Source organism: Camelina sativa, chromosome 16 (genome assembly GCF_000633955.1).
Source record: "Camelina sativa cultivar DH55 chromosome 16, Cs, whole genome shotgun sequence".
NCBI classification, from domain to species: domain Eukaryota; kingdom Viridiplantae; phylum Streptophyta; class Magnoliopsida; order Brassicales; family Brassicaceae; genus Camelina; species Camelina sativa.
Genome location: NC_025700.1, coordinates 5,817,804 through 5,843,513, shown reverse-complemented (window position 1 = coordinate 5,843,513; position 25,710 = coordinate 5,817,804). Strand labels below are relative to the sequence as shown.

At 37.7% G+C, this 25,710-nt stretch overlaps 5 protein-coding genes across 5 annotated transcripts in view; 2 read left to right on the top strand and 3 right to left on the bottom strand.

Annotated features, from left to right (window-relative positions):
* On the top strand, positions 7,007-7,378 carry LOC104753409 (major pollen allergen Ole e 10-like). Its single transcript, XM_010475668.1, has one exon. The coding sequence runs from the start codon at positions 7,025-7,027 to the stop codon at positions 7,376-7,378; it is 354 nt and encodes a 117-aa protein (XP_010473970.1). The 5' UTR covers positions 7,007-7,024.
* LOC109129447 (uncharacterized mitochondrial protein AtMg00810-like) lies at positions 11,147-12,355 on the top strand. The gene has a single exon (XM_019237697.1). It carries the CDS (start codon positions 11,147-11,149, stop codon positions 12,353-12,355), a length of 1,209 nt encoding a protein of 402 aa, XP_019093242.1.
* On the bottom strand, positions 13,368-14,777 carry LOC104753408 (UDP-glycosyltransferase 71D1-like). Its single transcript, XM_010475667.1, has one exon. The coding sequence runs from the start codon at positions 14,775-14,777 to the stop codon at positions 13,368-13,370; it is 1,410 nt and encodes a 469-aa protein (XP_010473969.1).
* Positions 22,015-22,724, bottom strand: LOC104749916 (pleckstrin homology domain-containing protein 1-like). The gene has a single exon (XM_010471628.2). The coding sequence runs from the start codon at positions 22,637-22,639 to the stop codon at positions 22,202-22,204; it is 438 nt and encodes a 145-aa protein (XP_010469930.1). The 5' UTR covers positions 22,640-22,724; the 3' UTR covers positions 22,015-22,201.
* Positions 23,007-25,710, bottom strand: part of LOC104749915 (anthranilate synthase alpha subunit 2, chloroplastic) — a 4,244-nt gene continuing 1,540 nt past the window's right edge. Inside the window, exons 5-11 of the mRNA XM_010471627.2 lie at positions 24,920-25,035; positions 24,594-24,840; positions 24,468-24,524; positions 24,205-24,357; positions 24,015-24,095; positions 23,667-23,753; positions 23,007-23,595 (exon numbers count right to left, since the gene is read on the bottom strand). Of these exons, the coding sequence (XP_010469929.1) occupies positions 23,227-23,595; positions 23,667-23,753; positions 24,015-24,095; positions 24,205-24,357; positions 24,468-24,524; positions 24,594-24,840; positions 24,920-25,035 (1,110 nt within the window). The 3' untranslated portion in view covers positions 23,007-23,226. The remainder of the gene's footprint in view (positions 23,596-23,666; positions 23,754-24,014; positions 24,096-24,204; positions 24,358-24,467; positions 24,525-24,593; positions 24,841-24,919; positions 25,036-25,710) is intronic.

The window sequence follows — 25,710 nt, the reverse complement described above, 5'->3', positions numbered from 1 at the left end:
CGCCCATCTCGTGTAACACTTGAAGCAATCTCCCTAGTCAAAGCATTGGCTTTCAGTGACGAGAGTTTAAAGGACACTCCTCTCATCACCCGGACTACTCCAATGATCTTCTCCACCTCTGAGCGGTATTTCGGCCATTCCAAAGGCGTCTCTATCGCTGCTAATGTCGACTGACAATCCGTCCATATTTCACATGAAGATATATGCAACTCGTGCAAGCTTTGCAAACACCATAATATGCATAGTAGTTCAGCCGATATACGATTTGTTCTTGGGGTAAAGGCATCTCTAGCATGATATTTAACATTCTCCATGTGATCTCGTAGTATCCATGCACCACCGCAATAAAAAGTATCAGTCAACCACGTAGCGTGAATATTGCATTTCAGCATACCTGGAGCCGGTTTAACCCAACGGTGAGCTGGAGATCTGGTAGATGCACCTGGATTCATCATCGACTGAGACACCAATTGCTGTTGCTTAATCCATTCCTTAGATTCTGCAAATGCTGTGGCAAGGAGAATATGGTGATCATGATCTCTACCCGCAAAAATGGCTGCATTCCTAGCTTTCCATGTGCCCCAAATAATCCAAGGTATCGTATTCCTAATATGTTCCTGTGGTGAGGACTGATCCATCTGGTCCAAAACATGGTTGATATTCTCTGCAATCGAGCTTGACAATCCATCTTGGGGTAATGTAATCTGAACTTCAGACCAAACATCCTTTGCCAGAATACAACCAAAAAGTACATGAGAAATTGTCTCCTCCTCCACATGGCATTCCTGACAGAGTGGGTTAACCTGCAATCCATGAGTTCGCAAACACTCTGCAACTGCTAATGCTCAAGACAAAGCTCTCCATAAGAACATACTTATCTTTGGCTCTGTGAAAATTCCCCATATCCTGGCTTTTAATAGATTTAGATTAAGTTCCCCCTCTGGAATAGGATTGGTGATCTCCATTTCCTTCACTAGCAACCAGTGACCACTCTTAACAGAGTATCTCCCATCTCTCGTAAAAGCCCATATACTGCGATCTTGAAGACTCTGTTCTGGAGGGAAAGATTTAATACGCGTAACATCGCATGGTGGGAACATTTCTTGCAGCAAATGATCATTCCACTCCCCAGATGGAGTTATAAGAGAAGACACTCTCAAGTTTAAATCAAATGTCATCTCCCTATTAAAAGGTCGTCGTGGAACATCATCCATAACCCACTTATCCAACCAAACACAGGTGTCCTTGCCATCCCCAACCAACTTCATAAGACCACGCTCTAGAAGTTCCCTGCCAAACAAAATGCTTCGCCAAGCCTATGATGGACGATATCCAATTCTCGCCTCAAGAAAACATTTTCCAGCAAAATATTTGGATTTTTAAACTCTAGCCAGCAATGATTCTGGGGAGTCAAGAATACGCCAAGCTTGCTTTGCAAGAAGTGCCTGGTTGAAACGTCCTATATCCCGAAAGCCAAGGCCTCCACGATGTTTAGCTTGGCACAATTTCTCCCATGAGACCCAATGCATTTTGTGTTTATCTTCACTCTCATTCCACCAAAACTTAGCCATAGCACTAGTAAGTTGTTTGCATTGATGTTTAGTCAATCGAAAGCAGGACATAGCATAAACTGGAAGCGCCAGTGCCACTGCTTTTAGCAAAACTTCCTTACCTCCCAGAGATAATGTTTTTTCATACCATCCGCTAAGTCTCGACTTCAGTCTGTCTGTGATGTAGTTGAGGAGGTCCCTTTTAGATCCACTGAATTGAAACACTCAGGTAAGCCCAAGTATTTTCCATCTCCTCCTTCTTGTTCTATGCCAGTGAATACACCAATCAGACGTCGCATATATGGGTCAATCTTCTTACCGAAGGTAATGGTGGACTTCTGAAAGTTGATCTCCTGTCCAGAAGCATCGCCATACACCTTTAAACAATCCAAAAAGTTCGCACATTCAGGTAGTGTAGCTTGGCACAAGAAGAAGCTATCGTCAGCAAAAAGCAAATGTTGAACTGAAGGACAATCGGGGGTAAGTTTCATCTCTGTTATCCGACCTTCCAGCTCTGCTTTATTCATTATATGTACTAATGCCTCAGCACACAAAATGAATAAGAAGGGTGATAGAGGATCACCCTGACGAATCCCTCTTCCTGGTTTAATATATCCATAAGGTGCTCCATTGACAAGTACTGAATATGAAACAGAGGTGACGCAGCTCATAATCCAGTGTACCCATTTGATATGAAATCCCAACCGAATGAGTAATTCTTCTAGGAACTGCCACTACGCTTTTGACATGTCCGTTTTGATGGCCATAAAGTCCTCATCACAATGAGGATTTGTTCTCAAAGCATGGACCATCTCATGTGCCAACAAAATATTGTCAGAGATAAGCCTGCCAGAGACAAAAGCTCCTTTCGTCTCCGACACAATGTCAGGGAGAAACTTCTTAAGCCTGTTGCAAAGTACCTTGGAGACTATCTTGTAGATAACGGAGCATAAAATGATTGGTTGAAGTTCAGACATTTTCGATGGATTAGGTTTCTTAGGTATCAAGCAGATCTGAGTGAAGTTCCATTACGAAGGGAGAGAACCCGAATCAAAAAACTGTTGAACCTCTGCAATGACTTGAGGCCCAACAATATCCCAATATGCTTGATAGAAGTGACCTGACATTCCATCCGCTCCTGGTGTACTTTCTCCTATGATACTAAAGGCAGCTATTTTGATCTCTTTACCCGTTACCGGCTTGATAAGATCGTTGTTCATCTGATCTGTGACGCGGGGAAGCATACTTCCAATGGCTTCGGATATGTTCTCTGGGTTGGAGCTCGTGAACATTCTATTAAAGTACTCCACTGCAACCTCTCCCTTTGATCCTTCTGAGAACTGTTCAATGCCATTGGTGTCAAGGAGTGAAAGAATTTTATTCTGCACCCGTCGTCGCTGTACACTGCCATGAAAGAATCTTGTATTATTATCACCCGTAACCATCGTTCCTTACTTAGCTGCTTCCAAAACAGCTCCTCTTCTCGATAAGCTTCCGCTAGCTCCCACCATAGAGTCTTTAATAACATGAGGTCCGGCTGTCGTTTGCTTCCTTCCTCATCAAGTTTTGTGCGCAGTTGAACTAGACGATCTCGAGAATTTTGGTTGGTGTTACGTTTCCACTGCGAGATCCGTCTTCTGCAGTCTGCAATCCTATGCATCAATGAGATCTGACCAGTAAGCTCACCATGTCGCCAACCTTCTTTAATGACATCTACAAACTCCGGCTTGGCATCCCATCTCTTATTAAACATGAATCTTCCTTGTTTAGACATATTTTCATGAATGATATTGTTTTAAATTACTTTTAATAACTGATATAAAAATTATATATTAACATCAATTACAATAATCGATACTATTATTGATTCGTATAACATCATTTCATTATAACTAATGTAAATCTAAATCGTTTACATCACTTTAAAAATATTAATACAAATATATAAATTTACTTCACTTAATAATTGATGTATTTATTAATTTATATCCACAGATATAAGTTTTACATCATCTCCCTTTTATAAATGATGTTAGCAATACATATATTTCAAGAAAAAAAAGTAATTGGATAAACATACGTTATTTTTTTATCTTAAGTTTTGTCGATTAAACTATATCTATATATATAATTTGATTTCATTATTCTCTATTTTTTATTTTTAGTATGAAAAGTGTTGAGCAAATTTTTTTATTTTATTTTTAAAAACTCCAAATATAAAATTTTAAAATATTTAGTTCTTTTTGTTTTTCAAAAATAAGACTCGTAGTTCAAAAACTTAAAACAAAGAAAAAATAAAAAAATAATTAAGTTATATTCTTTAATCAATTAAAACTAAAATCAAAACTGACAAAAAAAAAAAAAAATTCAAACAGCTTGTATCCCACATCGACACGGGCAAAACAAAGTTCTCCTAATTGCTTCTATATATATTTACTTCATGTTAATCCATCTTTTGTAGGGATAACAACCAACTGGGACCCAACATAAATATAATATAAATAATTTTTATCAGATGAATATTTTTAAAAAATGATTGAAAGATATAAATAATTAAATATTATTTTACAGAAAATTATTTTCATATTATTTATTATAATATTAGTTGTAACAACAGTTTTCTAAAATTATATAAATACTTTACATTAGTTTTGATAACTGATACAAATATTTTATATCAATTTAATAAAATAATGTATTACTTGCAACAATTTTTTGTAAGTGATGTAAATGAATATAAATATCTCTAATTGTAACAAATATTCATTTCAATCGATGCAAATTATTTGAATTGATAAAATGTAAATCATTTATTTAAGTGATGCAAGTTATTTTAACATCATTTAAATATGATACAAATATATAAAAAGAATCGATGGATCGATCTAAACTTGGAAAAAGAATAGAGAAGTATGAGAAAAGAATTGTGAAAAGTGTAAACATTATGTAAACATTTTAAGGTTAGAGAAATATAATAAAATTAATTTATCACATATTACCTACTATATTAAAATAATATTAGTTTGTCACATATTACACACACATTTAATTATGTTCATGTTTTGATGACTATAAGATACATAGATGGTGATTTTTTTTGTTTCTTGAATGGATTTTTATCATCATAAGAACATATACAATCTAATGTTGATTCAATCAAATGCTAGTTTCATGTAGTTCAAAATAATACAAGTTTTTTTCCAAGCAATTTTCAATTTTATTAGTTTATTTGGTGTGAGTTTATAGATTTCTTAAATAAAAGTAAGCAAAATCAAAATTAATTAATCATCTATTTGGATCCAATTTGATGCGGTTTTAGTTAACTCACTGTGAGAGCAGCCTTAGTTTCTAATTAAAAACTTGATTTAATTTTGGTTTTTAGGATACATACTAATTACCTTAACAAGTTTGTATGGGTTTTCATATCAACAAGAGATCATAAAGAATAGCATGCCACATATATTGATGTTTTGAACTGCCCCAACTATATCACGAGTGTCATGTGTCCATTTCTAAGAAATCTCTAGACCTTAATACTACACATACTCCGATCCCCACCACCCACAACAAAGAAATGCAGTTGTGTTTCGTTAAGGCTGTCAGGTGTTACTAAATACGTACTCTACGACTATGTGCAAAGAAAATATCATTCTCATGTCACAAAATTCAAGCACCAGCAATAACCTGTTTCTTTTAAGACCAAGACACCCCAACATTTCATATGATGCATATTGTCAAAAATTGAGAAGCTTATAATACCATCTCTAGGAGACGGAAAGTTTGAAAGGGCTCATACTTACCTTTCAACTGGAAAGAACATGGTTTACAGTTTCTCCTTCTATACCATAGACATGACAAAGAGCATCAACTTTCATTCCAATCGACTTAATCCGACTTTGCTAAAACGCATCGTGCAACACCTCCTTTTCATTTACCTGACAATTAAGCCAATACCCTGATTTAACAAAATAATCTCCACTCTTAATTATATGCATCTAATACCAAAAAGCAAGTTCATGATAGCTGGTTTTATTGCAAAATAAAATAACTTTTTATTGCCAATACAGTAAAATATATATAACACTGCATCATCTATATTAAAAACCAAAGAAAATTTATCAATTATAATATAAAATCATAAAATTAGATATATAAACTAAAAAAATTATCATGTGGTGTATCACGGTTTAAATCCTAGTATATATATATATATATATTAGGTAGGATTTATAATTTACAATACTCACCTAGATATCTAATATATAACTCTTTAAATTGACTTTATTAGACCAAAAAAAAAGAGGAAGAATTTTTTGACAAAATACGTTCTGAGGCGTCAGCTCGTGAAGATAGACGCACCCCTACAAACTTCGAAAGTCTCGATCGAGTTGATAAGATGAAGTCTCCAAATTTCTTGTATTTACTTTTGCTGCAGATTTTGTTTCGTACATAATGTCCTAAGCTGACCGATCATCCTCTTCGTCCACATGATCACCGAGGAAAAGAAAAAATAAGTCTTAGGCCTTGTATCTTTTGAGTTTTTGGAATAAACTTAGAAAATTATATATTTATGGCTTTCAATATGTATCTTCTTAAAACGTCAAACGGTAGTGTTGAAAAATGACCAAACTGCTTACTTGCAACTGTAACGGTATGGTTTGGTTAGTGATTTATATTCCATTTGACAAAAAATTATATTATCCTTCCTTTTTAAAAAATTTATTCAAACAGAGGACAAAATTTTAAAAGGAAATTTTGATGAATATCATTTTTCTCTTTTTTTTTTGTCAACGATGAATATCATTTGAGTTTATTAAAATATATCCATCTATGTGAAGGAAGATTTATACTTTTACAAACACTCATGTAAGGTAATATGTAACTATTTAATTTGAAGTTAATTTGATAATTAGAGTATTCATATAAGTAAAGGGAAGATTTATTTGACAAAAAAAGGAAAGAGTTTAATTTACAATACTCACATATGCATCTAAAATATACTGTATAACCCTTTGAATAACGTTCGAATTTATTAGAGTATACATATATGTAAAGGGAAGATTTGGTAGACGGACGACATCTCCTACAAATCTTCCTTATTTATGTATAAATGTATACACCTCATTATCTCATCTTCCGTTTTTTTCTTCCTACGTTACTATTTTTTTTTTTAACTCATGAATTAATAAGAAGGGAACAGGAATGTTGCAAGAACAACCAAGGGAAAAAACATAACAGTAGTAACAGAGTAAAACAAGAAACAAAGCCTAGTATCTTCGGCATCGTTCCTCTTCAATCCTACGTTACTATTTACAAATCTTTCTCATTTGTTATGTACAACAAAGTCTTTTATGTCACATATTTATTATTTCCTTTTCTTTCGTACATTCCTCTAGTATAAATATAAACCACATAAGAAATCATCACTTCACTATACCAAACAGCTTATAGATTTATTTTGTTTTTTTTAAGAGATGGCAAACATTTCGCCGTTGTTGTCGCTCATCGCAATCCTCCTATCATCCATCATGATCAACCACCTTCCCGTGGCAAGCTCAAAACAGTGGTGTGTGTCAAAACAGACGGCCAAGGATGAGCAGCTAGAAGATAACATCAATTTTGCGTGTAGTAATGGGATTGATTGTAGACCAATCCTACCGAGTGGAGCATGTTTTAAACCCAATACTACAATAAGCCATGCATCATATTTGATGAACGATTATTATCAAAGCCATGGCCGAACCAACGAGGCATGTCTGTTCTATTTCCCAAATAGTGGCATACTCACTTCCACGGACCCTAGTTACAATCAATGTATCTATAAATAGGTGATCCACGAAATACATGAAGGATGAATAATTCGGCAGTTCTAATGTCATTTTTCTTACATATATGTTAGGTTACACAAACTCCAGATTTCTTTTGCTGTTTCTTGTTCGTTAATTGATAAAGTCTTCCTTTGCTATGTTGTTCTAGAAGATATTGCAATAAAATGTTTTATAAAAATAAATTTGTCAAATTTGTTACTTGCATGACTCAATGATCGTTAAAAGACTATTGGGCTGTATAGCCCATATAAGTTAATGCGGTCTCTTAGATGATTAGGTCAACTTCTGTATCTGAGACCATGACATATATATACTCAAACACAATGTGACTTACAACCTAAGAAACACATTAATACAATACAACAAGGTTTCTTGACATGGTATCAGAGCCTTAAGACCTAAAACTTCAAAGAGGTCTTAGGTGTTCGATCTTGTGATCTAAAATTCCGCACAAACACTTTTCTTCGTTTCTCAAAATTTTCCGTTTCTCTCTTCACCGATGTCGACTTCACCATCTACGTCATCGGCTCTCACAACAGCAATAACCCCATCCCGTCCTGAATCTCGTCGAACCATATCACCATATGATTTAACTTCCGGTGATAATCCCGGAACTTTAATCTCCAAACCTCTGTTACGAGGTTCAAACTATGATGAATGGGCAAACAATCTTAAACTTGCTCTCCAGGTCCGGAAAAAAATTTGGCTTCGTCAACGGATCTATACCTCAACCACTGGAAGACGATGTTGATTTTGAAGACTGGATCGCAAACAATGGACTGGTGGTGTCCTGGATCAAACTTACCATTGAAGAAAGTCTCTCCTCCTCGCTGTCTCACCTCAATAACTCTCATGAACTCTGGACTCATGTTCAGAAACGGTTTGGTGTGAAGAACGGACAACGAGTTCAACGTCTCAAGACAGAACTGGCTAACTGTCGACAAAAAGGTCTTACTATTGAATCTTCTTATGGTAAACTGACTAAGTTGTGGGGAAATCTTGCTGATTATCAGAAAGCTAAAACTATGGAGGAAGTACGTCGAGAGCGTGAGGAAGACAAACTTCATCAGTTTCTCATGGGTCTCGACGATACCTTGTACGACGCCGTTAAATCATCTCTGCTCTCTCGGGTCCCTCTACCGAGTCTCGAAGAAGCATATAACACTTTGATTCAAGATGAGGAATCAAAGCTTTCGAGTCGCATACATGAAGAACGGTCCGACGGTGTAAGCTTTGCGGTTCAGACCAATGTTCCAAGAAAACCTTTCGTGAACAAAACTTCTTCGATCTGTAACGTATGTGGTCGCACTGGTCATCTCGGAGAAAACTGCTTCAAGAAAATTGGTTATCCAGAATGGTGGAATGACAAATCTCTTCGTCCTAAGCCTGGAGGTAACAGCGGCACTGCTTCCGGATCTTCGGCTCGTGGTGTCACGACTACATTTGTGGGCTCAATGTTTGGCCAAGGCACAACTTCAGCTCATGTGAATACTATCTCTACACTGCAACCTTCACATCACCCTGTTTTTCACACTGCTACGGTCAACAATACCTCACCTTTAACATCAGCTGATCGTATTGGTCTTAGTGGTTTAAGTAACGATGATTGGAAGCTTCTACAGAACATTCTTGCTGAAAAGAAATCTCGCTCGGCTAACCCTCCCACGGGTATGTATTTTTTTGAATCCTGGATTATCGATACTGGTGCCTATAACCACATGACAGGTTCTCTTGAATATTTGGTTGATGTTTGTGATATGGCACCGGTTATTATCAAGCTTCCTGATGGTCGTTTCACCTCTTCTACTAAGATCGGCCGTGTGGTGTTTGGTTCTTCATTAAGTCTTCACAATGTTTTCTTTGTTGATGAGTTGAAGTGTCATCTTATCTCTGTTTCTCAGTTGACTAGAGAGCGCGGTTGTGTTTTCCAAATTACTGATCGGCTGTGTATTATTCAGGATCGCATCACGAAGACGCTGATTGATGCGGGTGAGGAACAACAAGGTCTTTATTTTTTTAAAAGAGTGGAGGTTGCAGCTGCTGTTCATCATGTGGATTCTACGTCTACAGTAGTTTGGAATTCTCGTTTGGGACATCTCTCTTCTACTGTTTTAGATATGTTGCAGTTTTTGGATTCTAAAAATAAATTTGATTCAACGTCCTGTGATGTTTGTATTCGAGCAAAACAGACAAGAGAGTCTTTTCCTTTAAGTTATAATAAGACGAGTATTGCTTTTGAACTAATCCATTGCGATCTTTGGAGACCGTATCGTACTTCAGCCATCTATGGTTCTCGGTACTTTCTTACTATTCTTGATGATTATTTCCGCGCAGTTTGGATTTATCTTCTACCTTCAAAGATAGACACACCTACTCATCTTAAAAAAATTTTGGCTCTTGTTGAACGACAATTTTGTGCTCAAGTGAAAACAATTCGCAGTGATAATGGCTCCGAATTCATTTGCCTCAAAGATTATTTTGCCCAACGAGGCATTATCCACGAAACTGCTTGTGTTGGCACACCGCAACAAAACGGCCGCGTCGAACGTAAAAATCGTCATATCTTGAATGTCGCTCGTGCTCTTCGGTTTCACGCTAATCTCCCAATAGAGTTCTGGGGTTATTGTGCGTTAACGGCTGGCTACCTTATCAACCACACTCCTACACAGATTCTTGATGGTAAAACTCCTTTAGAGCTTATCTACAACCGACCTCCGCCAATGAACCATATGCGTGTGTTTGGTTGTCTCTGTTACGTTCACAACCAAAAACACGGTGGTGACAAGTTTGCAACAAGGGGTACTAAATCGATCTTCATTGGTTATCCGTTTGGCAAAAAGGGTTGGCGTGTTTACAACCTTGAGACAGGTGTTGTCTCTGTTTCTCGAGACATTGTTTTTCGTGAAAAGAGATTTCCGTTTGTCGATGATGAAACTACTTCACCTCTCTTTAGTTTGTTTCCATCGTCCCTTTTTCCTCTTGCTGACTCATCTCCGAATTTCTTTGACGAGCAACCTGTGTTATCTTCAGCAGTCATTTCACCGGAGGTTCCTCAATCAGAATCCATCCCACCTGCGACTGTGGACTCAACACATCCCTCCTCTGACACACCAGTTCTTGCGTCAGAACCTGACTCTGTTTCAGACACTACTACGTTTGCCTCAACCGAAGCACCAAACTCTGTTAATGCTTCTCCTACTCCTGCAACCAACACCTCTCAACAACTTGTCCCTACGTCTTCGTCCGTTTCCACCGAGATTACTCCGACACCAGAACAGCTCGGGTTTGGCCATCGCACAAAACGACCACCTGTGAAACTAGCGGACAATGTCACCTCTTTGATCTACTCGCCTCCACCCTCCGTGACACCTTATCCAATTGACAACTATGTCTCTAGTTCTCAATTTTCGAAGACTTATCAAGCTTTCTTATTCGCCATTACATCTGGCTAGGAATCCAAGACCTACAATGAGGCTATTCTTGATGAAAATTGGCGATTTGCGGTCATGAAATAGAAGCCTTAGAAGCTCTTCAGACCTGTACAGTTGAAGATCTTCCTCCAGGAAAGCACGCTATTGGTTGTAAATGGGTTTTTCGTTTGAAGTTCAATGCTGATGGTACGCTTCAGCGTCACAAAGCACGTGTTGTAGTCCTTGGCAATAACCAGGAAGAAGGAATCAATTACTCCGAGACTTTTGCTCGGCCAAGATGATCACTATTCGGGCTTTTCTCCAACAAGCAGCATCCTTAGATTGGGGGGTCCATCAAATGGATGTTCATAATGCTTTTCTACATGGTGACCTTGATGAAGAGGTTTACATGAAGTTTTTTCCTGGTTTCCGTACGGGTGATCCGAATAAGGTGTGTCGTCTTCGCAAGTCTCTCTATGGGTTAAAGCAAGCTCCACGTTGTTGGTTTGCTAAGCTAGTTGAAGCCATGAAAATTTTTGGGTTTGTTCAAGACTACTCCGACTACTCTTTGTTTGTCTTGGCTACTAATACTGCCCGTCTTCACGTCTTGGTTTATGTTGACGACTTGATTATCACTGGGAGTTCGATTCATGTCGTCAACAAGTTGAAACACTATTTGAGTTCTTGTTTTCACATGAAGAATTTGGGTGTTCTGCGTTATTTCTTGGATCTCGAAGTCGCTCGAAGTCCGTCTGGCATTTATCTTTGTCAGCGGAAGTATGCTCTCGACATCATTGCTGAAACAGGTCTTCTAGGTGTTCGACCAACCACTTTTCCGTTGGAACAATATCACAAGCTCGCTTATGCCAAAGGGTCTCTGTTTCCGGAACCTACACGATATCGCCGTCTTATTGGTCGCTTGATCTATCTTGGTAACACGCGTCCAGAACTATCTTATGCCATCCATATCCTCTCCCATTTCATGGCTTCTCCTCAACAGGCCCATTGGGACGCCGCTCTTCGTGTAGTGTGTTACTTAAAGAATAGTCCAGGTCAAGGCATTCTTCTTCGAGCTAATAAGCCTCTTACGTTAACAGCATGGTGTGATTCGGATCATGCGAAATGTCCTTCTTCTCGTCGTTCTTTGACTAGTTATTTTATACAGCTCGGTGGTTCTCCTCTGTCTTGGAAGACAAGAAAACAGGATGTTGTTTCTCGATCTTCCACCGAAGCCGAATACCGAGCCATGGCGGACACCGTAAGTGAAATCCTCTGGCTTCGTCAACTTCTTCCTTTCCTTGGTATCCAAGTCACAGCTCCCATTACTGTTTACTCTAGTCTATCTGCGATCATGCTTGCTGCCAATCCCGTTTTTCACGCTCGCACAAAACATGTTGGTACGGATTGTCATTTTATACGAGACGAAATTATACGTGGTACCATTGCTACTCAACATGTCTCCACTACTACTCAGCTCGCGGACATCTTGACGAAAGCATTGGGACAAAAACACTTTGAAGATTTTTTGGACAAGCTCAGTGTTTGTAATCTCCACACTCCACCTTGAGGGAAGGGGGGGGGGTATTGGGCTGTATAGCCCATATAAGTTAATGTCGGTCTCTTAGATGATTATGTCAACTTCTGTATCCGAGACCATGATATATATATACTCAAATACAATGTAACTTACAACCTAAGAAACACATTAATAAAATACAACAAGGTTTCTTGACAAACACGCACGTATCATACAAACACCAAATTTTCCAAAGGCGAGTGTCCCTGGCCTTACTTTGGTCAGAAGATTAGTACTTTAACAACTTTTTGTTGTAATATATATATCATGTTTAAGATTATTTATGTTATTAATTTGTTTACTAATAATTAAAATTAAAACGAACAATAATTCATTAAATAATTTTACCAAAAATAATCAATTAGTAATTCGTAGTAAAATTTTCACGTAATGTTTTGTGGCAGTCTTTGGCAACATTACCACACTAAAATCATGGCTGCTTTGTGACTAATTACCACTAAAGCTGTTTGTGTGTCATTTGTGGCAATTTTACCAGAAATCAATTTCTAACACTTTCATAACAATTCACCAGAAAAGTAATGTGACAATTCGTTGCAAAATTTGCCAGAACGTGTGACTGGTAAACTTGTGGTAAATTAACCAGAACTTATTGTCTGGTATATTCATGACAAGTTACCACAAAAATATTGTGACAATTCGTGGCAAAGTTGCCAGAACCGGTTCTTGGTTAGCTCGTGACAAATTTACCGCAAAATAACATTGTGGCATTTCGTGGTAAAATTGCCAGATATTGCCACGGTTTATTTTTTGTAACGACCCTATAGCCACACTATTTATTTGTGGAAATCTCTGGTAAATGTTCCTATTGCCATAAATTCAGAGCATTTGCCAGAAAAATTTCTTTGGCATTGGACTCATTTTCTTGTAGTGAACAACAAAAGAAGGTCAATTCAACAATCAAAACAAGATTCATTTGCAGCGGATTCAAAACTAAGTTTGAGTGTAAAATAACAAAGTTATATAGCTTATGGATAAGAAAAGGCTAAGGCTTTGTTCCTATCACGTCCTGTATGAATTTCTCAATACCCAAATACGAAGATCCACCGTTCATCGTAGCTTCCCGTGCCATCTTGGAGATATCCATCACTCTCTTCCTAACAACATTATTATCCTTGTTCATTACACAACGAACCGCTGTCTCGATCTCTGTTGCACTGACTAGTTCATCGCTATGTACCCTGTAATCAAGCCTCATCTCCACTGCGAGCTTCAGTTCCTTCACCATCAGAAATGCATTGAGCTGTTGCTCTGCATACATTGGCCATGTCACTATTGGAACACCAAACCATAAACTCTCTACTATTGAGTTCCATCCACAATGAGACACAAAACCTCCCACTGCCTTATGGGCCAATATCTCCACCTGAGGAGACCAACCGCATATCTTTCCCCTTCCAGCGAGACGGTCAAGGAATCCCTCAGGCAACAAAAGTTCAACGTTTGTCACCTCTTCTGTGCGTAGTGACCAGAGGAACCTGTACTGACATAGCTCAAGTCCATGTGCTATTTCCTTCACTAGAGGACCTTTCAACTTGCCCATACTCCCAAAACAAAGGAATACAACCGATGCATCCGGCTGATCATCAAGCCATTTCATCAACTCGTCACGACGGGCGAGGTCCTGATCCGGATGAGGATGGGCCTTGGGGTTAAATATGGGGCCAACAGCATAAACAGAAGGGTAGTTTTGCTCATGATGAAAGTGACTCACAGAGCAAGGCTCAATATCAAAGGAGGTATTCACTAGGACTCCCTTAGCATTGGTGAACAATATGGCCAGCTTAACATAAGCGTCATAACCATCTTCAAGAAATAGAGCTGAAGGCAGAACTTTAGCTGGAACAGGGTTTACAAAGCCAGGAATCGACAACATTTCTCCAGAATCCTTTACAAAAACCGAGGTATCTCTACAATGTCGATCTGCTAGATACTTCATCATAGCTAAGAACCCTGAATTTGTAGTCAAGAACACATGAAAAGGGAGACTTGCATCTTTAGCAACGTCAATCATGGGGAGACAGAAAAAGTCAGCAACCACTCCCTTGACGTTAACTCCATCCAATGCAAGAGAAGTTACTATATCCATGACAATGTTTCTCACTAGAGGGATATTTCTTACGATAACATCGTATATATAAGCTGCCACAGATTGTGTAGTTCCAAGCGTAAGGTTCTCCTCTAACTCACGGACATCAATGAATCTAACAAACGGAAGAGAGGAGGCAATTGACTTAACATAAGTGTCTAAATGAGACTGACCTTGCAGCTTCATCAAGAGGATTGTGATACGGATCCTATCATCTTGCTCAATGAGACGCCTAGCCAATTCAAGAAACGGAACAAGATGACCAACGCTAGGTATTGGTATGAAGATGAGCTCTGCATTCTTCATAACTTAACAAAACAATAGATAGCTTTCTGATCTTTACTCCTCCAATCTAACAAACATTGAAACATATCAAAGGAATTAGTTATTTTGACGACTTGGTGACATGTGATGACGTGGCCATTGGCAAGCTGGAGATAAAACTTCTTTTTTAGTAATGGCGTCGGAACCACGACCAAAAAAAACTACTTTCTTGCATTCTGGTTGGTCGGTCCTCTGAAAGTTTGAGTTATTTCTATAGTACTCCCCTGACTTGATCACATATCATCATCCTGTCCTCATAATTTTAGTCCATTCAATAGCCTCCAGATTAGATTCCCCATATACACAAAATTTATAAAGTGAACAATTTACCATCTGCGGAAAAAAAAACGAATCAATTGTAGAATAAATATAATAAAATTAAAAATGCATCATCCACACACAATAAAAAAGCAGTCTAAAAGAGGAACATTATTTATTTTGGTTTCTTTTCCTATTTTTTTTTGGTGTGAATTGGTTTTTTTTCCTATGATAGAATAAAAAAAATTATAGTATATAATTATATATATCTTATTATATAAACTTTGATGCCAAAATTACTCATTAAAAAGATCATGACATGTGTTACTTGTATTGATAAAATGTTGACATGTGTCAATTCTAAATTTACAAAACATTAAAAAAAAACTAAAAATTAAAAAGTAAAAATTCTCTATTGTAAAAAGGAAATCTACTAACTATCAATATTTATTTATTCTTTCTTTTAAATATTTTAATTTAGTTGTGTTGTAGTACTTTTAGATTTTAGTTAAATTTGATTTCTTATTAGAAAATATAAAGCTTGATGTCAAAATTACTCATTAACAAGATCATGACATGTGTTACTTGTATTGATAAGATGTTGACATGTGTCAATTCTAAATGTACTAAAAATTAAAAAGTAAAAGTTCTCTATTGTAAAAAGAAAATCTACTAACTATCAATATTTGTTTATTCTTTCTTTATTTTAATTTAGTTGCGTTGTAGTATTTTTAGATTTTAGTTAAATTTGATTTCTTATTAGAAATTCGTGATGATTTTAAAATATCTTTTCATATTATTTTGAATTTTTTTCTTTAGTTAAGGATATGTAATATCAATATTTATATTTTTTCTTAATTTTTAAAATGTTGTAGTATTTTTAAATTGTTTTTTAGTTTGTAGTTTTATATCTCTAAATTATCTAAGACTCATATATCATCGTGCTTATAATTTTGAATCTTTATTTTTATTATATTAAATTCTATCTTTCATTTTTTTAAATTTTATTTGGTTGGTCATAAATTCATTGCAATCGTGTAGATATATTTTTTTTCTTTTTATCCACAATATTTTTTGAGTAAACAATTTTAAAGAAATATTTTAGTGGTTACACAAACTATCACAAACAAATTTTAGTGGTGAAAATGAACTACCTCAAATTAAAATTAAATGAACAAAAAATAGTTTAATTTGTTCACAAAGTTATTTTATATGTGGTGATAAAGAGCAAACTTTAACAATAAAATATTTTTGGATGTAAGAACATATTTTTAGTGGTAAAACATGTAGTAAAATTGTACGTGGATTCTAATAAGATGACGTTTGACGGGTTAATTTTATATAAAACACGAATAAGTTGTTTTTGAAATTTGACAATATTGGTCCTTGGTTGACTAGCTACTCCTATGCTTGGTCTTGGGTTTGACCTCCAATAATACTATTCATAATGATTGATGTTTGAAAAAAGTTTTGGTGGCTTATAATATAGCTTTAGATTATTGTAATAATTATAATAATAATTTTTAAATATAAAAATATAAATTAGTATATTAAAAACTTAGAAAATATTTATATATTTAGTTCTGGAAATATATTTCATTTTAGAAAATCTTAATATATTCTTTTAAAATGTTATTTTAGTAGATATTTTTAAAATCCGCGCATCGAGCGGGTCATAATTAATCTAGTAACTTATAAATTTTCACATTATAAAGCTTGAGTGTTCAAAGTTAGTAATTTAATATTTTACAATAAGTGAAAAAAATCAAATCACCTATAAAAGTAAATAAAATAAAATTTACATAAGCAACTGTGAAGCTACAATGCTAATACAAAATCACCCACTAGTACAGAAGCTACAATTAAAATACGAGGCAACATTTTAAACACCTGTGAAGATTGAAGAAGAACCAATCTCATAAAGAATATACATAAGCAAGATATTTGGAAGCACCTGTTTCATTTCTGCTCTACAGTCTACACATATGATATGTGACATATCCCTTTCAACATCATTCCATGCTACATGCAACAGGAAAAACCATCGCAAGACATCACAAGAAACCTTTGAGAAAATTTTAAAACATGCAGCTCTCTTACAAAACTGACTAATTTGCAGATGGCCAGTTTTACAAGGAATGTCACCGTCATATCTCATGAGACAAATTTTAGCAGATTTTCTAGTATAGAATACGAACTAAAAAGTAAAGGGCTCGTGAGTTTTCATATCAATATTGAACTGACAACAACATTTTCCCTTCATAGTCTTTCTCTCATTACTTTACCTTCATTATAACTTAATTAATCACTAAATTAAGAAAAGTTCAACGATCATTGACATGGTTCAGAATTTGGTGTTTTAGTTACTCAAATCGCAAGGTCAAAACCAGAGGAAAAAAAAATTAAAATACGGTCGCACTAACTACTGAAGATTCTCCATTGTAAATGTACAGTTAAGACCAATTGGATACTAAAAAAGTATTCACACGTAAAAAAAAAAAAAGTAGTCTTCTGGAACATGTGTTGTTGAATCGTCAAAACTTTTGTCTCTTTGGCTCTGGTTCCTCATGTACACGAGGAGACATCCCAGGCATAGGCGGTGCAGGTTGCATCATCCCCGCTGAAGGCGGTGCAAGCTGATCACGAGGCCGACGATGAACAGTCTGCATTTGTGTTAGTCGGTTCATCATCACTGAAAAGTGTTCAGGTGGTGGCAAGTAAGCAGTATACTCTTCATCATCCATGTCAGCAAAACAGTCAACACCACCCACAAATGCATGCAAATTAATCACAGCTTTTTCATCTCCTTCCTCTAGCTTCTCCAATTGAAGAAGTTGCAAAAAAACCTCAATAAAGGTCTCCGCTATAGAGGCATTACTCACCAGATCAGAAGTTCTCAATACTCTGGAAGACGCCCTCAAAAGCATATGGAACCAAATATATGAACTGCTACCAGTTGGCTTCAAAAACTCAAAGTGAGGGTTCTTACGCTCTCTCTTAATCAACGCCAGTAAAAAATGGTACCCATACCGTGCCACAAACTGCGCTGTGAACTTAATAACACCAAGCTCCTTGAGTGGGGTATCCATTTCAAGGAATCCAAATGCCAGATCCCTGAAAGGAGGGGGCGGCCCAAGGCCGAGTTGTGCACCACATACACACTCATGAGTAGCTGGAATATCCTGCGCTCCATCTTGGTTCTGATCAGCAAGCCGAGATCCCAGTGGAGGCTGCATTTGTGTTAGTCGGTTCATTCTCACTGAAAGGGGTTCAGGTGGTGGGAATTTAGAAGAATACTCTTCATTCTCCATGTAGGCAAAACAGTCAACACCACCCACAAAAGCATGCAAATCATCAATAGCCATCTCCACTCCCTCCTCGAGCAACCCCAATTGAAGATAGTGGAAAAAACGTTCAAGAACGGTCCCCGTAGGAGCATCACTATTCCTAAGCTTTTTGGACCGCCTTAATACAGTGGCATACGCACCAGCAAGCCCATTATAAAAATCAAAATTCCTATCATGTGGAAGCATGAACTTAAACTGAGGGTTCTTGTCCACTGTCTTCAGCAAATCCTGACAAAAATAAGGCCCATACCGTGCCGCAAACTGCGCTGTGAGCTTAATAATAACAATCTCCTTGAGTGTAAGCTCTTTTACAAGGGGTCCACATATTACAAGATTGGTACGTCTTAGAGGTGGATCCCATATAGGATGATCAAGAACTGGTTGCACGACGTCACACTCATGAATATCCTCAACTCCACCTTGATTCTCAGTAAGCCGGGATACAAGTGGACGCTGAGCATTACAAAGCCGAATTCGTTCTAGTACTAGATGAGTAAGTGACCTATGAGAATACTCACACTCTTCATCCTCCTCCATGTCAGCAAGACAGTCAAAACCACTCAAAAAAGCATGCAAATCAATCGTAGCCATTTCGTCTCCCTCCTCCAGCTTCTCCAATTGAAGACGTTGGAAAAAAACCTCAAGAACCGTTGCCGCCGTAACATAATTCCTCCTCCTCTCACCCAGCCGCGTCAAACGCATGAATACTTTGGAATACGCATTAACACGACCACTATAAAAACTATAGTGGATATCAGTTGGCTTCATAAACAAAAACTGAGGCTTCTTATCCGCTGCCTTATTCAAGGCACGACAAAAATACGGCCCATACCGTGCCACAAACTGTGCTGTGAGGTTAATAATACAAATCTCCATTGCTGCCTTCGACGTTTCAAAAAGACGGTCAAGTGTATACCCGCTGAACGGAGTATCAGATACAAGTGGAGGCTGCACATCTTTAAGTCGATCAACAACCATTGAAAGGCGTTCAGGTCGTGGCATGACAATAGAATAGTCTCGATCCTCCATGTAGGCTAAACAGTCGACACCACCCGTAAAAGAATGCAACTCAACCGTAGACATCTCCACTTTCTTGAAAAAAACCTTAAGAACGGTGGCCATAGAAGGCTTTTCAGAACTGTGTAACATTTTTTGGTAGATACCAACAAGCCCACGGAAAAAGGATAACATTTTACCACTAGTTACCCTAAGAAACTCAAACTGAGGGTTCGTCTCCACTCTCTTCATCAAAGCCCGCCAAAAATACGGCCCCCACCGCGCCACAAACAGGGCTGTGAGCTTAATGATAGCCAAATCTTAGGGTGTCGTCTCTGGGGGGAATGCAAAGTCAGGACGTTCGAAAATAGGTGAAAGAAGATATGGAGGAGGAAACCCAAGATCGAAAGGTGCATCCGGTACAGACTCATGATCGTCAGGTTGATCTACAGGTGCAGACTCATGATCATCAGGTTGATCTCCACCATCTTGATTTTGAGATCGGTGTTGAGCAAGACTTCGCTGGTAATATGCGTGTAAAGGGTCTGAGCTCCACAAAAAGCTATATTTTGGATTGCCCTCTTCATAGGCCTTCATACTACTCTCATGGATTGACCCTCCTTTGGCAACAACAAATGCCACTCCATCGACAAAATCTCTGATTTGTGGAGCCGGGTCCATGATCGCTGCATCGATCTGCGTCGAACTGGACATGTTTTTTCTCTACCGAAAAGAAACTAAAATCAGATTCTCGAGTTTTAGTTAGGGTTTTTTCTTCTTCTTCTTCTTTGTTTTGTGACCTAAATCGTTGGTTTAATGAATCGAATATATGAGACAAATTATTTGTTTATTTTACAATGAGTATTTTACAATTCTTTTTCTTTCAGGATTACTAATTGAATTATAATTTTCTTAATTATGGTATTGTATAATTTCCTTTATCTTTTTCTATTTTTAAGGAAAATTAATCCTTTTTTTTTTGGAATTAGTAAATAAATAAATAAAAAGCCAGCAAAAGAATCAAGAAGAAAATTCCTAAACCTCACATGAATCGAACAAGAGGGTAACGACAAAATTGTCCCAAAGGGAAGATAAGAGGAACTCACTAAATCGAATAAAGAGAAAGATCATACAAGTGGACATTTGATCTAGAAGTGGAGGCTTAAAGACATCACGTCAAGGTACAATAACAGCATAACTAAGCAAGGAAGAGTGTTACACTCCACGAAAACCCTGAGGAGAGTGGCCGGAAATCAAACATTGCATAGAATAGGAAGAAGAAACTCCAGATTCTGTACCTTTGTACAAGTAGACAAGACCACAGCCATTGTCGCATGACATGCCTTAATGTGCTCTGACTCCTTCTTAAACAGCTCCAAAACCGTATCTAGAAAGCTCTTTTGCACAAACCTTGTAATCGAATTACACGAGAACCACGTCCTTTCCTGGATGTAAAGTAAACACTTTACAAGCTAAATCTGAATATCCGCAACAGAACATAACAATGTATCAAAGAATTTGCAATGAAATTGTCTCATCCAACTGTTGATGTTAAATTATCTGCTTGCTAAGAGATCTACCCAATGTTCCAAAACAGAAGAAATGCAGCATTGGCTACCAAAGAAACTCACAGCTTGCAGCTTGGTATGTAAGGAACCAATACAGACATAATTAGAAGCAAAGCTGATGACAGAACAAAAGAGCATCAAGTCATTTGATTGACTGGTCACAACGGGCGGGGTCCTGATATTGATGAGGATGGGACTTCGGGTTATATATGGGGCCAACAGCATAAATAGAAGGGGTAATTCTGTTCTTTAAGAAAATGATTCAGAGACGTAGGCTCAATACCAAAGGAGGTATTCACTAGGATTCCATTGGCCTTTGTAAAAATATAGCAAGTTTAGCGTCAGCATCATAACCGTCTCAGAAGAACTTTGGCTGGGACAGGGTTTCCAAAACCAGGAATCAACAACAGTTCTTATGCAAAAACTGAGGTACCTTTCTTATGTCCATCTCCCAGATACTGCATCATAGCTAGGAACCCGGAATTTGCAGTCAAGAACACATAAAAAAGGGAACACTTGCATCTATCTTTTGCAACATCAATCATTGGTGAGACAGAAAAATATCAGCAACGAATCCCTCGACTGTAACTCCATCAAATGCAGGAGAAGATGATGAGACTGACCTTGTTGCTTCATCAATAAGATGGTGATATACGGATTCTATCATCCTGCTCAATGAAACGCCTGACAAATTCAAGAAAGAAACGGAACAAGATGACCAACAGTTAGGTGTGTGTGTGAAGATGAGCTCTGCATTGCTCAAACCTACTGTCCTCCATCTCTCTCTTTCTCTTTCTTCATTTCAATACATTAATCTCACATCTCCAAAACAATTGAAGCCAGGGCTTGTTCTAGGAATGCTACATTACTGATCTAACTCATTGCAGAAACCAAATCTTCCATCATAAACCCCAAAAAAGCTTCTACTTTTTGACTCTCAAACAAAAACACTTGTTGAATCAATCAAAGTTGAGAAAAGAGATCATGATCGTTCCACATATAAAGAGAAACTCACTGATTCGATTCGATCAAATAAGAGGAATCACAAACAAAACAAAGAGAGAATCGGTTTTGAAACTTGAGAGGCATATATAGATACATCACGATCAAAAGGTACAATAACATCATAATTCAAAAGACATAAGAGATTGTTACATCCCAGGAAAACCCTAAGGCAGACCAAGAGAGTGAGACGACAACAAAATCACACATGTAGTAGTAAAAAAAAAAAAAAAAATCACCGCCTGTGATCGTAATCGAGGACCTCAGAATCAGTCACAGACCTCGAGTGCTGCACAATCGACCTTCCAATCGAATTAATCCACTCTTCTTTCTCCTTCTCGTTATCAGCGATGAAGAACATGGTATAGCCACCACTAGACAGCTCAAACGCGAAAGGCTTGTTGACAACATCCTCAGCTCCTTTCACGGTGAGACAATCACCGACGGAGATCACACCACGCGGCGTAGATCCGCGAATTCCAGCAGCGGCTTGATCTTTGAACCAGAGAAGCTTCCCTCGTTTGAGAACGAACCAACGGCGGCGCCAGGTTTTGATGTAATCGCCTTGCTTCGTCAGCCAACCAGAACGCTCCGGGTTTGACCAGAACTCGATCCCTTCGTAATCTTCACGGTTCGGATCTTGGCCCGTCGCGATTCGCCAGATACTCTCCATCTTCTTCTCCTAAAATCTTCTCACCACGACTTGTTCGTCTCTCTCTCTAACTGACCCCAATCGCGCGATTCCCTTTATTGCTTTTAATTGTCTATCTGTATATTGATTGATTCGGTATCTGTATACTATCAAAACGCTGCGTTTTGGTCGCTCTTTCAATGAAGTCGGTCGCGCTTATGCTGGCTCCCTGCGTTTTCTCGGGTCACGCAAGAAGTGTTTTGGGGGGTCCAAAACTCTATAATAGGTTAAAGATTAAACCGGTAACATTTTTGCGGTTAAACAATTTTAAAAATTTTCAATTTTCCCAAACGCTTAAATTTCACAGCTACCGATTGAAATCGCGTTTTAAATCAGTAGACCAACTATATTTGTTCGACCATATGAAATAATTTTGTAAATATTTGCTACAACCTGTAGTGTTAAACAAAAAAAGAACCAATAAATCTAGCAGCTTTTGGTCCTGACAGATCTCAAAACCTCGGACAAAGTCCTAAATTCTAATACTCAAAAGAACCAATCTCACAAATCAAACAGCTGTTTGAGTGAGTGAAACTGAAATCAAAAGTGAAAAACAAGAATGCTTATGCTCAGACATTGTTGATGTGAGGAGGTGTGACTATGGTAACCTCCTCAGGTGACTCAAGAAAGGAAGACTCAGCAAGATCGATGGCTCGTGCTAAAGCCGCTGCTTTATTCTCACACTCTCTATGTTCATCATCAGGGTTACTGTCTGCAACAACCCCAGCTCCAGCCTGGATATGAGCAATCCACTCTCGACGTCTCTGAGGATGCTTGTAAGAGTATAATGTGTCATAACGGGTATTTGTTGGGAAGACCATTGTTCTAAGAGCCAAGGCAATGTCCATGTCTCCATTAAACGAAATGCCTCCAAAGCCTCCACTGTAAGGACCACGCCTTGTTACTTCAAGTTTATCTATTAGCTCCATGGCTTTTACCTGTATCAAATGATTTTTTTAGTATGGGGAAGAACGTGTAAGAAGTTTGTGGGTTTTGTGAGAGAGAGAACCTTTGGGGCTCCACTGACGGTTCCAACTGGAAGTGCAGCTCTAAGAGCGTCCCAGCTTGTTAGATTATCTAGTAATTCGCCTTTTACCTGCGAAGAAGGAGATGTATTGTAAGACAAACAGATATTGGACAGCATATTGTTAAGCTCATGTCATAACAAGTGAAGTTAAATTTCCTGCGTTCTCTAGTCTAGACAGAACTAGGCTTCAACACCACTTCTATTCTAAAATTTCATTATTCGACTGTGATATCTAACAAACTTACTAGAGTGAAGACAAAACTTATGCAAAAATCCTTTGAGGCAAGACTTTAGAATTAAAAAGTTTCTAAAATTGCAATAGGAGTATACCGTGGAGCTAATGTGCATGACATGTGAATACCGTTCTATATTCATGAGCTTCTCAACCTCCACAGAACCGGGCTTTGAAACCTGAGTTCACGAGAATATCCAACAAGTTAGATTACCGCTTAAAAACTGCATGTTAGCTTCCAAAAGACTGAAAATGACAGAAGAGTTGAGCAGTGGTCAAGTGATGAACCTTGCCAACATCGTTCCTTCCCAAATCAACAAGCATAATATGCTCTGCGCATTGTTTTTCATCGCTTAAGAGCTCTTTTTCCAGCATTAGATCTTCTTTAGGTGTCTTTCCTCTTCTGACAGTTCCAGCAAGGGGGCGATTGGTAATTTTCCTCTGTAGCAGAAAAAATCCACACATTAAGCCATCCATTCAGTTGTAAATGAAGATGATGGGGTTCAGGGATGAAGGGAACCAAAGGTTTTTGGAGAGTAGGTAACACTTACATTTTTTGAACGTAACAATATTTCTGGACTTGAAGCAACTAATATGCATCCTCTAGCCTGTAACCACAGATTAGTAATATAAATTTTCATGAAAAATGCAAGGAACAGAGGAACAAAGGAGTATACCTGTAAATAGGCCATGTAGGGACTTGGATTTACAATCCTAAGAGCTCTATATATCTCAAATGGGTCAGCAAATGTCCGCCTTTCAAATCTCTGACTAAGAACTATCTGAAAGATGTCCCCAGACAAGATATGTTCTTTGGCTTCCACCACTGCCTCCTTGTACGCCTCACTCGTCATAGTTGATTTCTCCAGTTTAGGACCGAAGAGCTGAGTGCGTAGTTTTATGAAACCAGTAGGCATCTTGGGGCTGCAATTCAAAAGAAACACATGAGCATAAATAAGAGACAAAAATTATAATCTAAAGACTGGTAAAACGATCTACTCACGGTCTTTGGTCTTGAATTCTGGAGGTTAGAGATTCCAACCGATTCATTCCATCAGTAAAATTATCTTCAACAGAACGATCCTTATCTATCCGCACCCAGTGGATCACATATGCTTTCTATGATCAACAGGAATTCAGCAGAGTTAATTACTCTACCAAGGATGGTATCACAATCAAGACAAACTATATAAATTCTACTATTCACAATCCGCAGGAAGATGCAAATACACTAAGAACAAACAACAATATACCTTCTCGACATGATCAAAAACGATCACATCATCATAAAGGCCCAAATGAACATCAGGAAGACTCCTATCATCCTCTGGAGCATTTGAAAAAGGAAGCTTCTTCTTCTCAACATAACGTACAGTGTCATATGAGAAGTATCCAACCCAACCACCTGGTTAACAAAGGTTAAAGACCTTCAGAGTTGAGAGTATCAAATCAAATCAACCATCCAAAAAAAAAATTAGCAATGCTAAACAAACATCATCACTCTATTTAAAGAAAGCAAACTTAGATATAACAGATTTGGTAACTCACCGCAGAAAGCTTCAGGCAATTCATCAATGCGTTGTGGTTTCCACTCATCCATGATTTTCTGAGGAACCATCATTGGATCTTCCACTTCCTCCTCAGTCCTAAGACCAGCTCCATGGTCCATCACAGTAACTACATTCCCCTTTGCCACGATTTCTATTGTGGGCTGAGCTCCAACTACACTATACCTCCCCTAAGAAAATCAAATCCTCCAAGAGTGAGTTCTTCAACCACCAAACAAAATTGCAT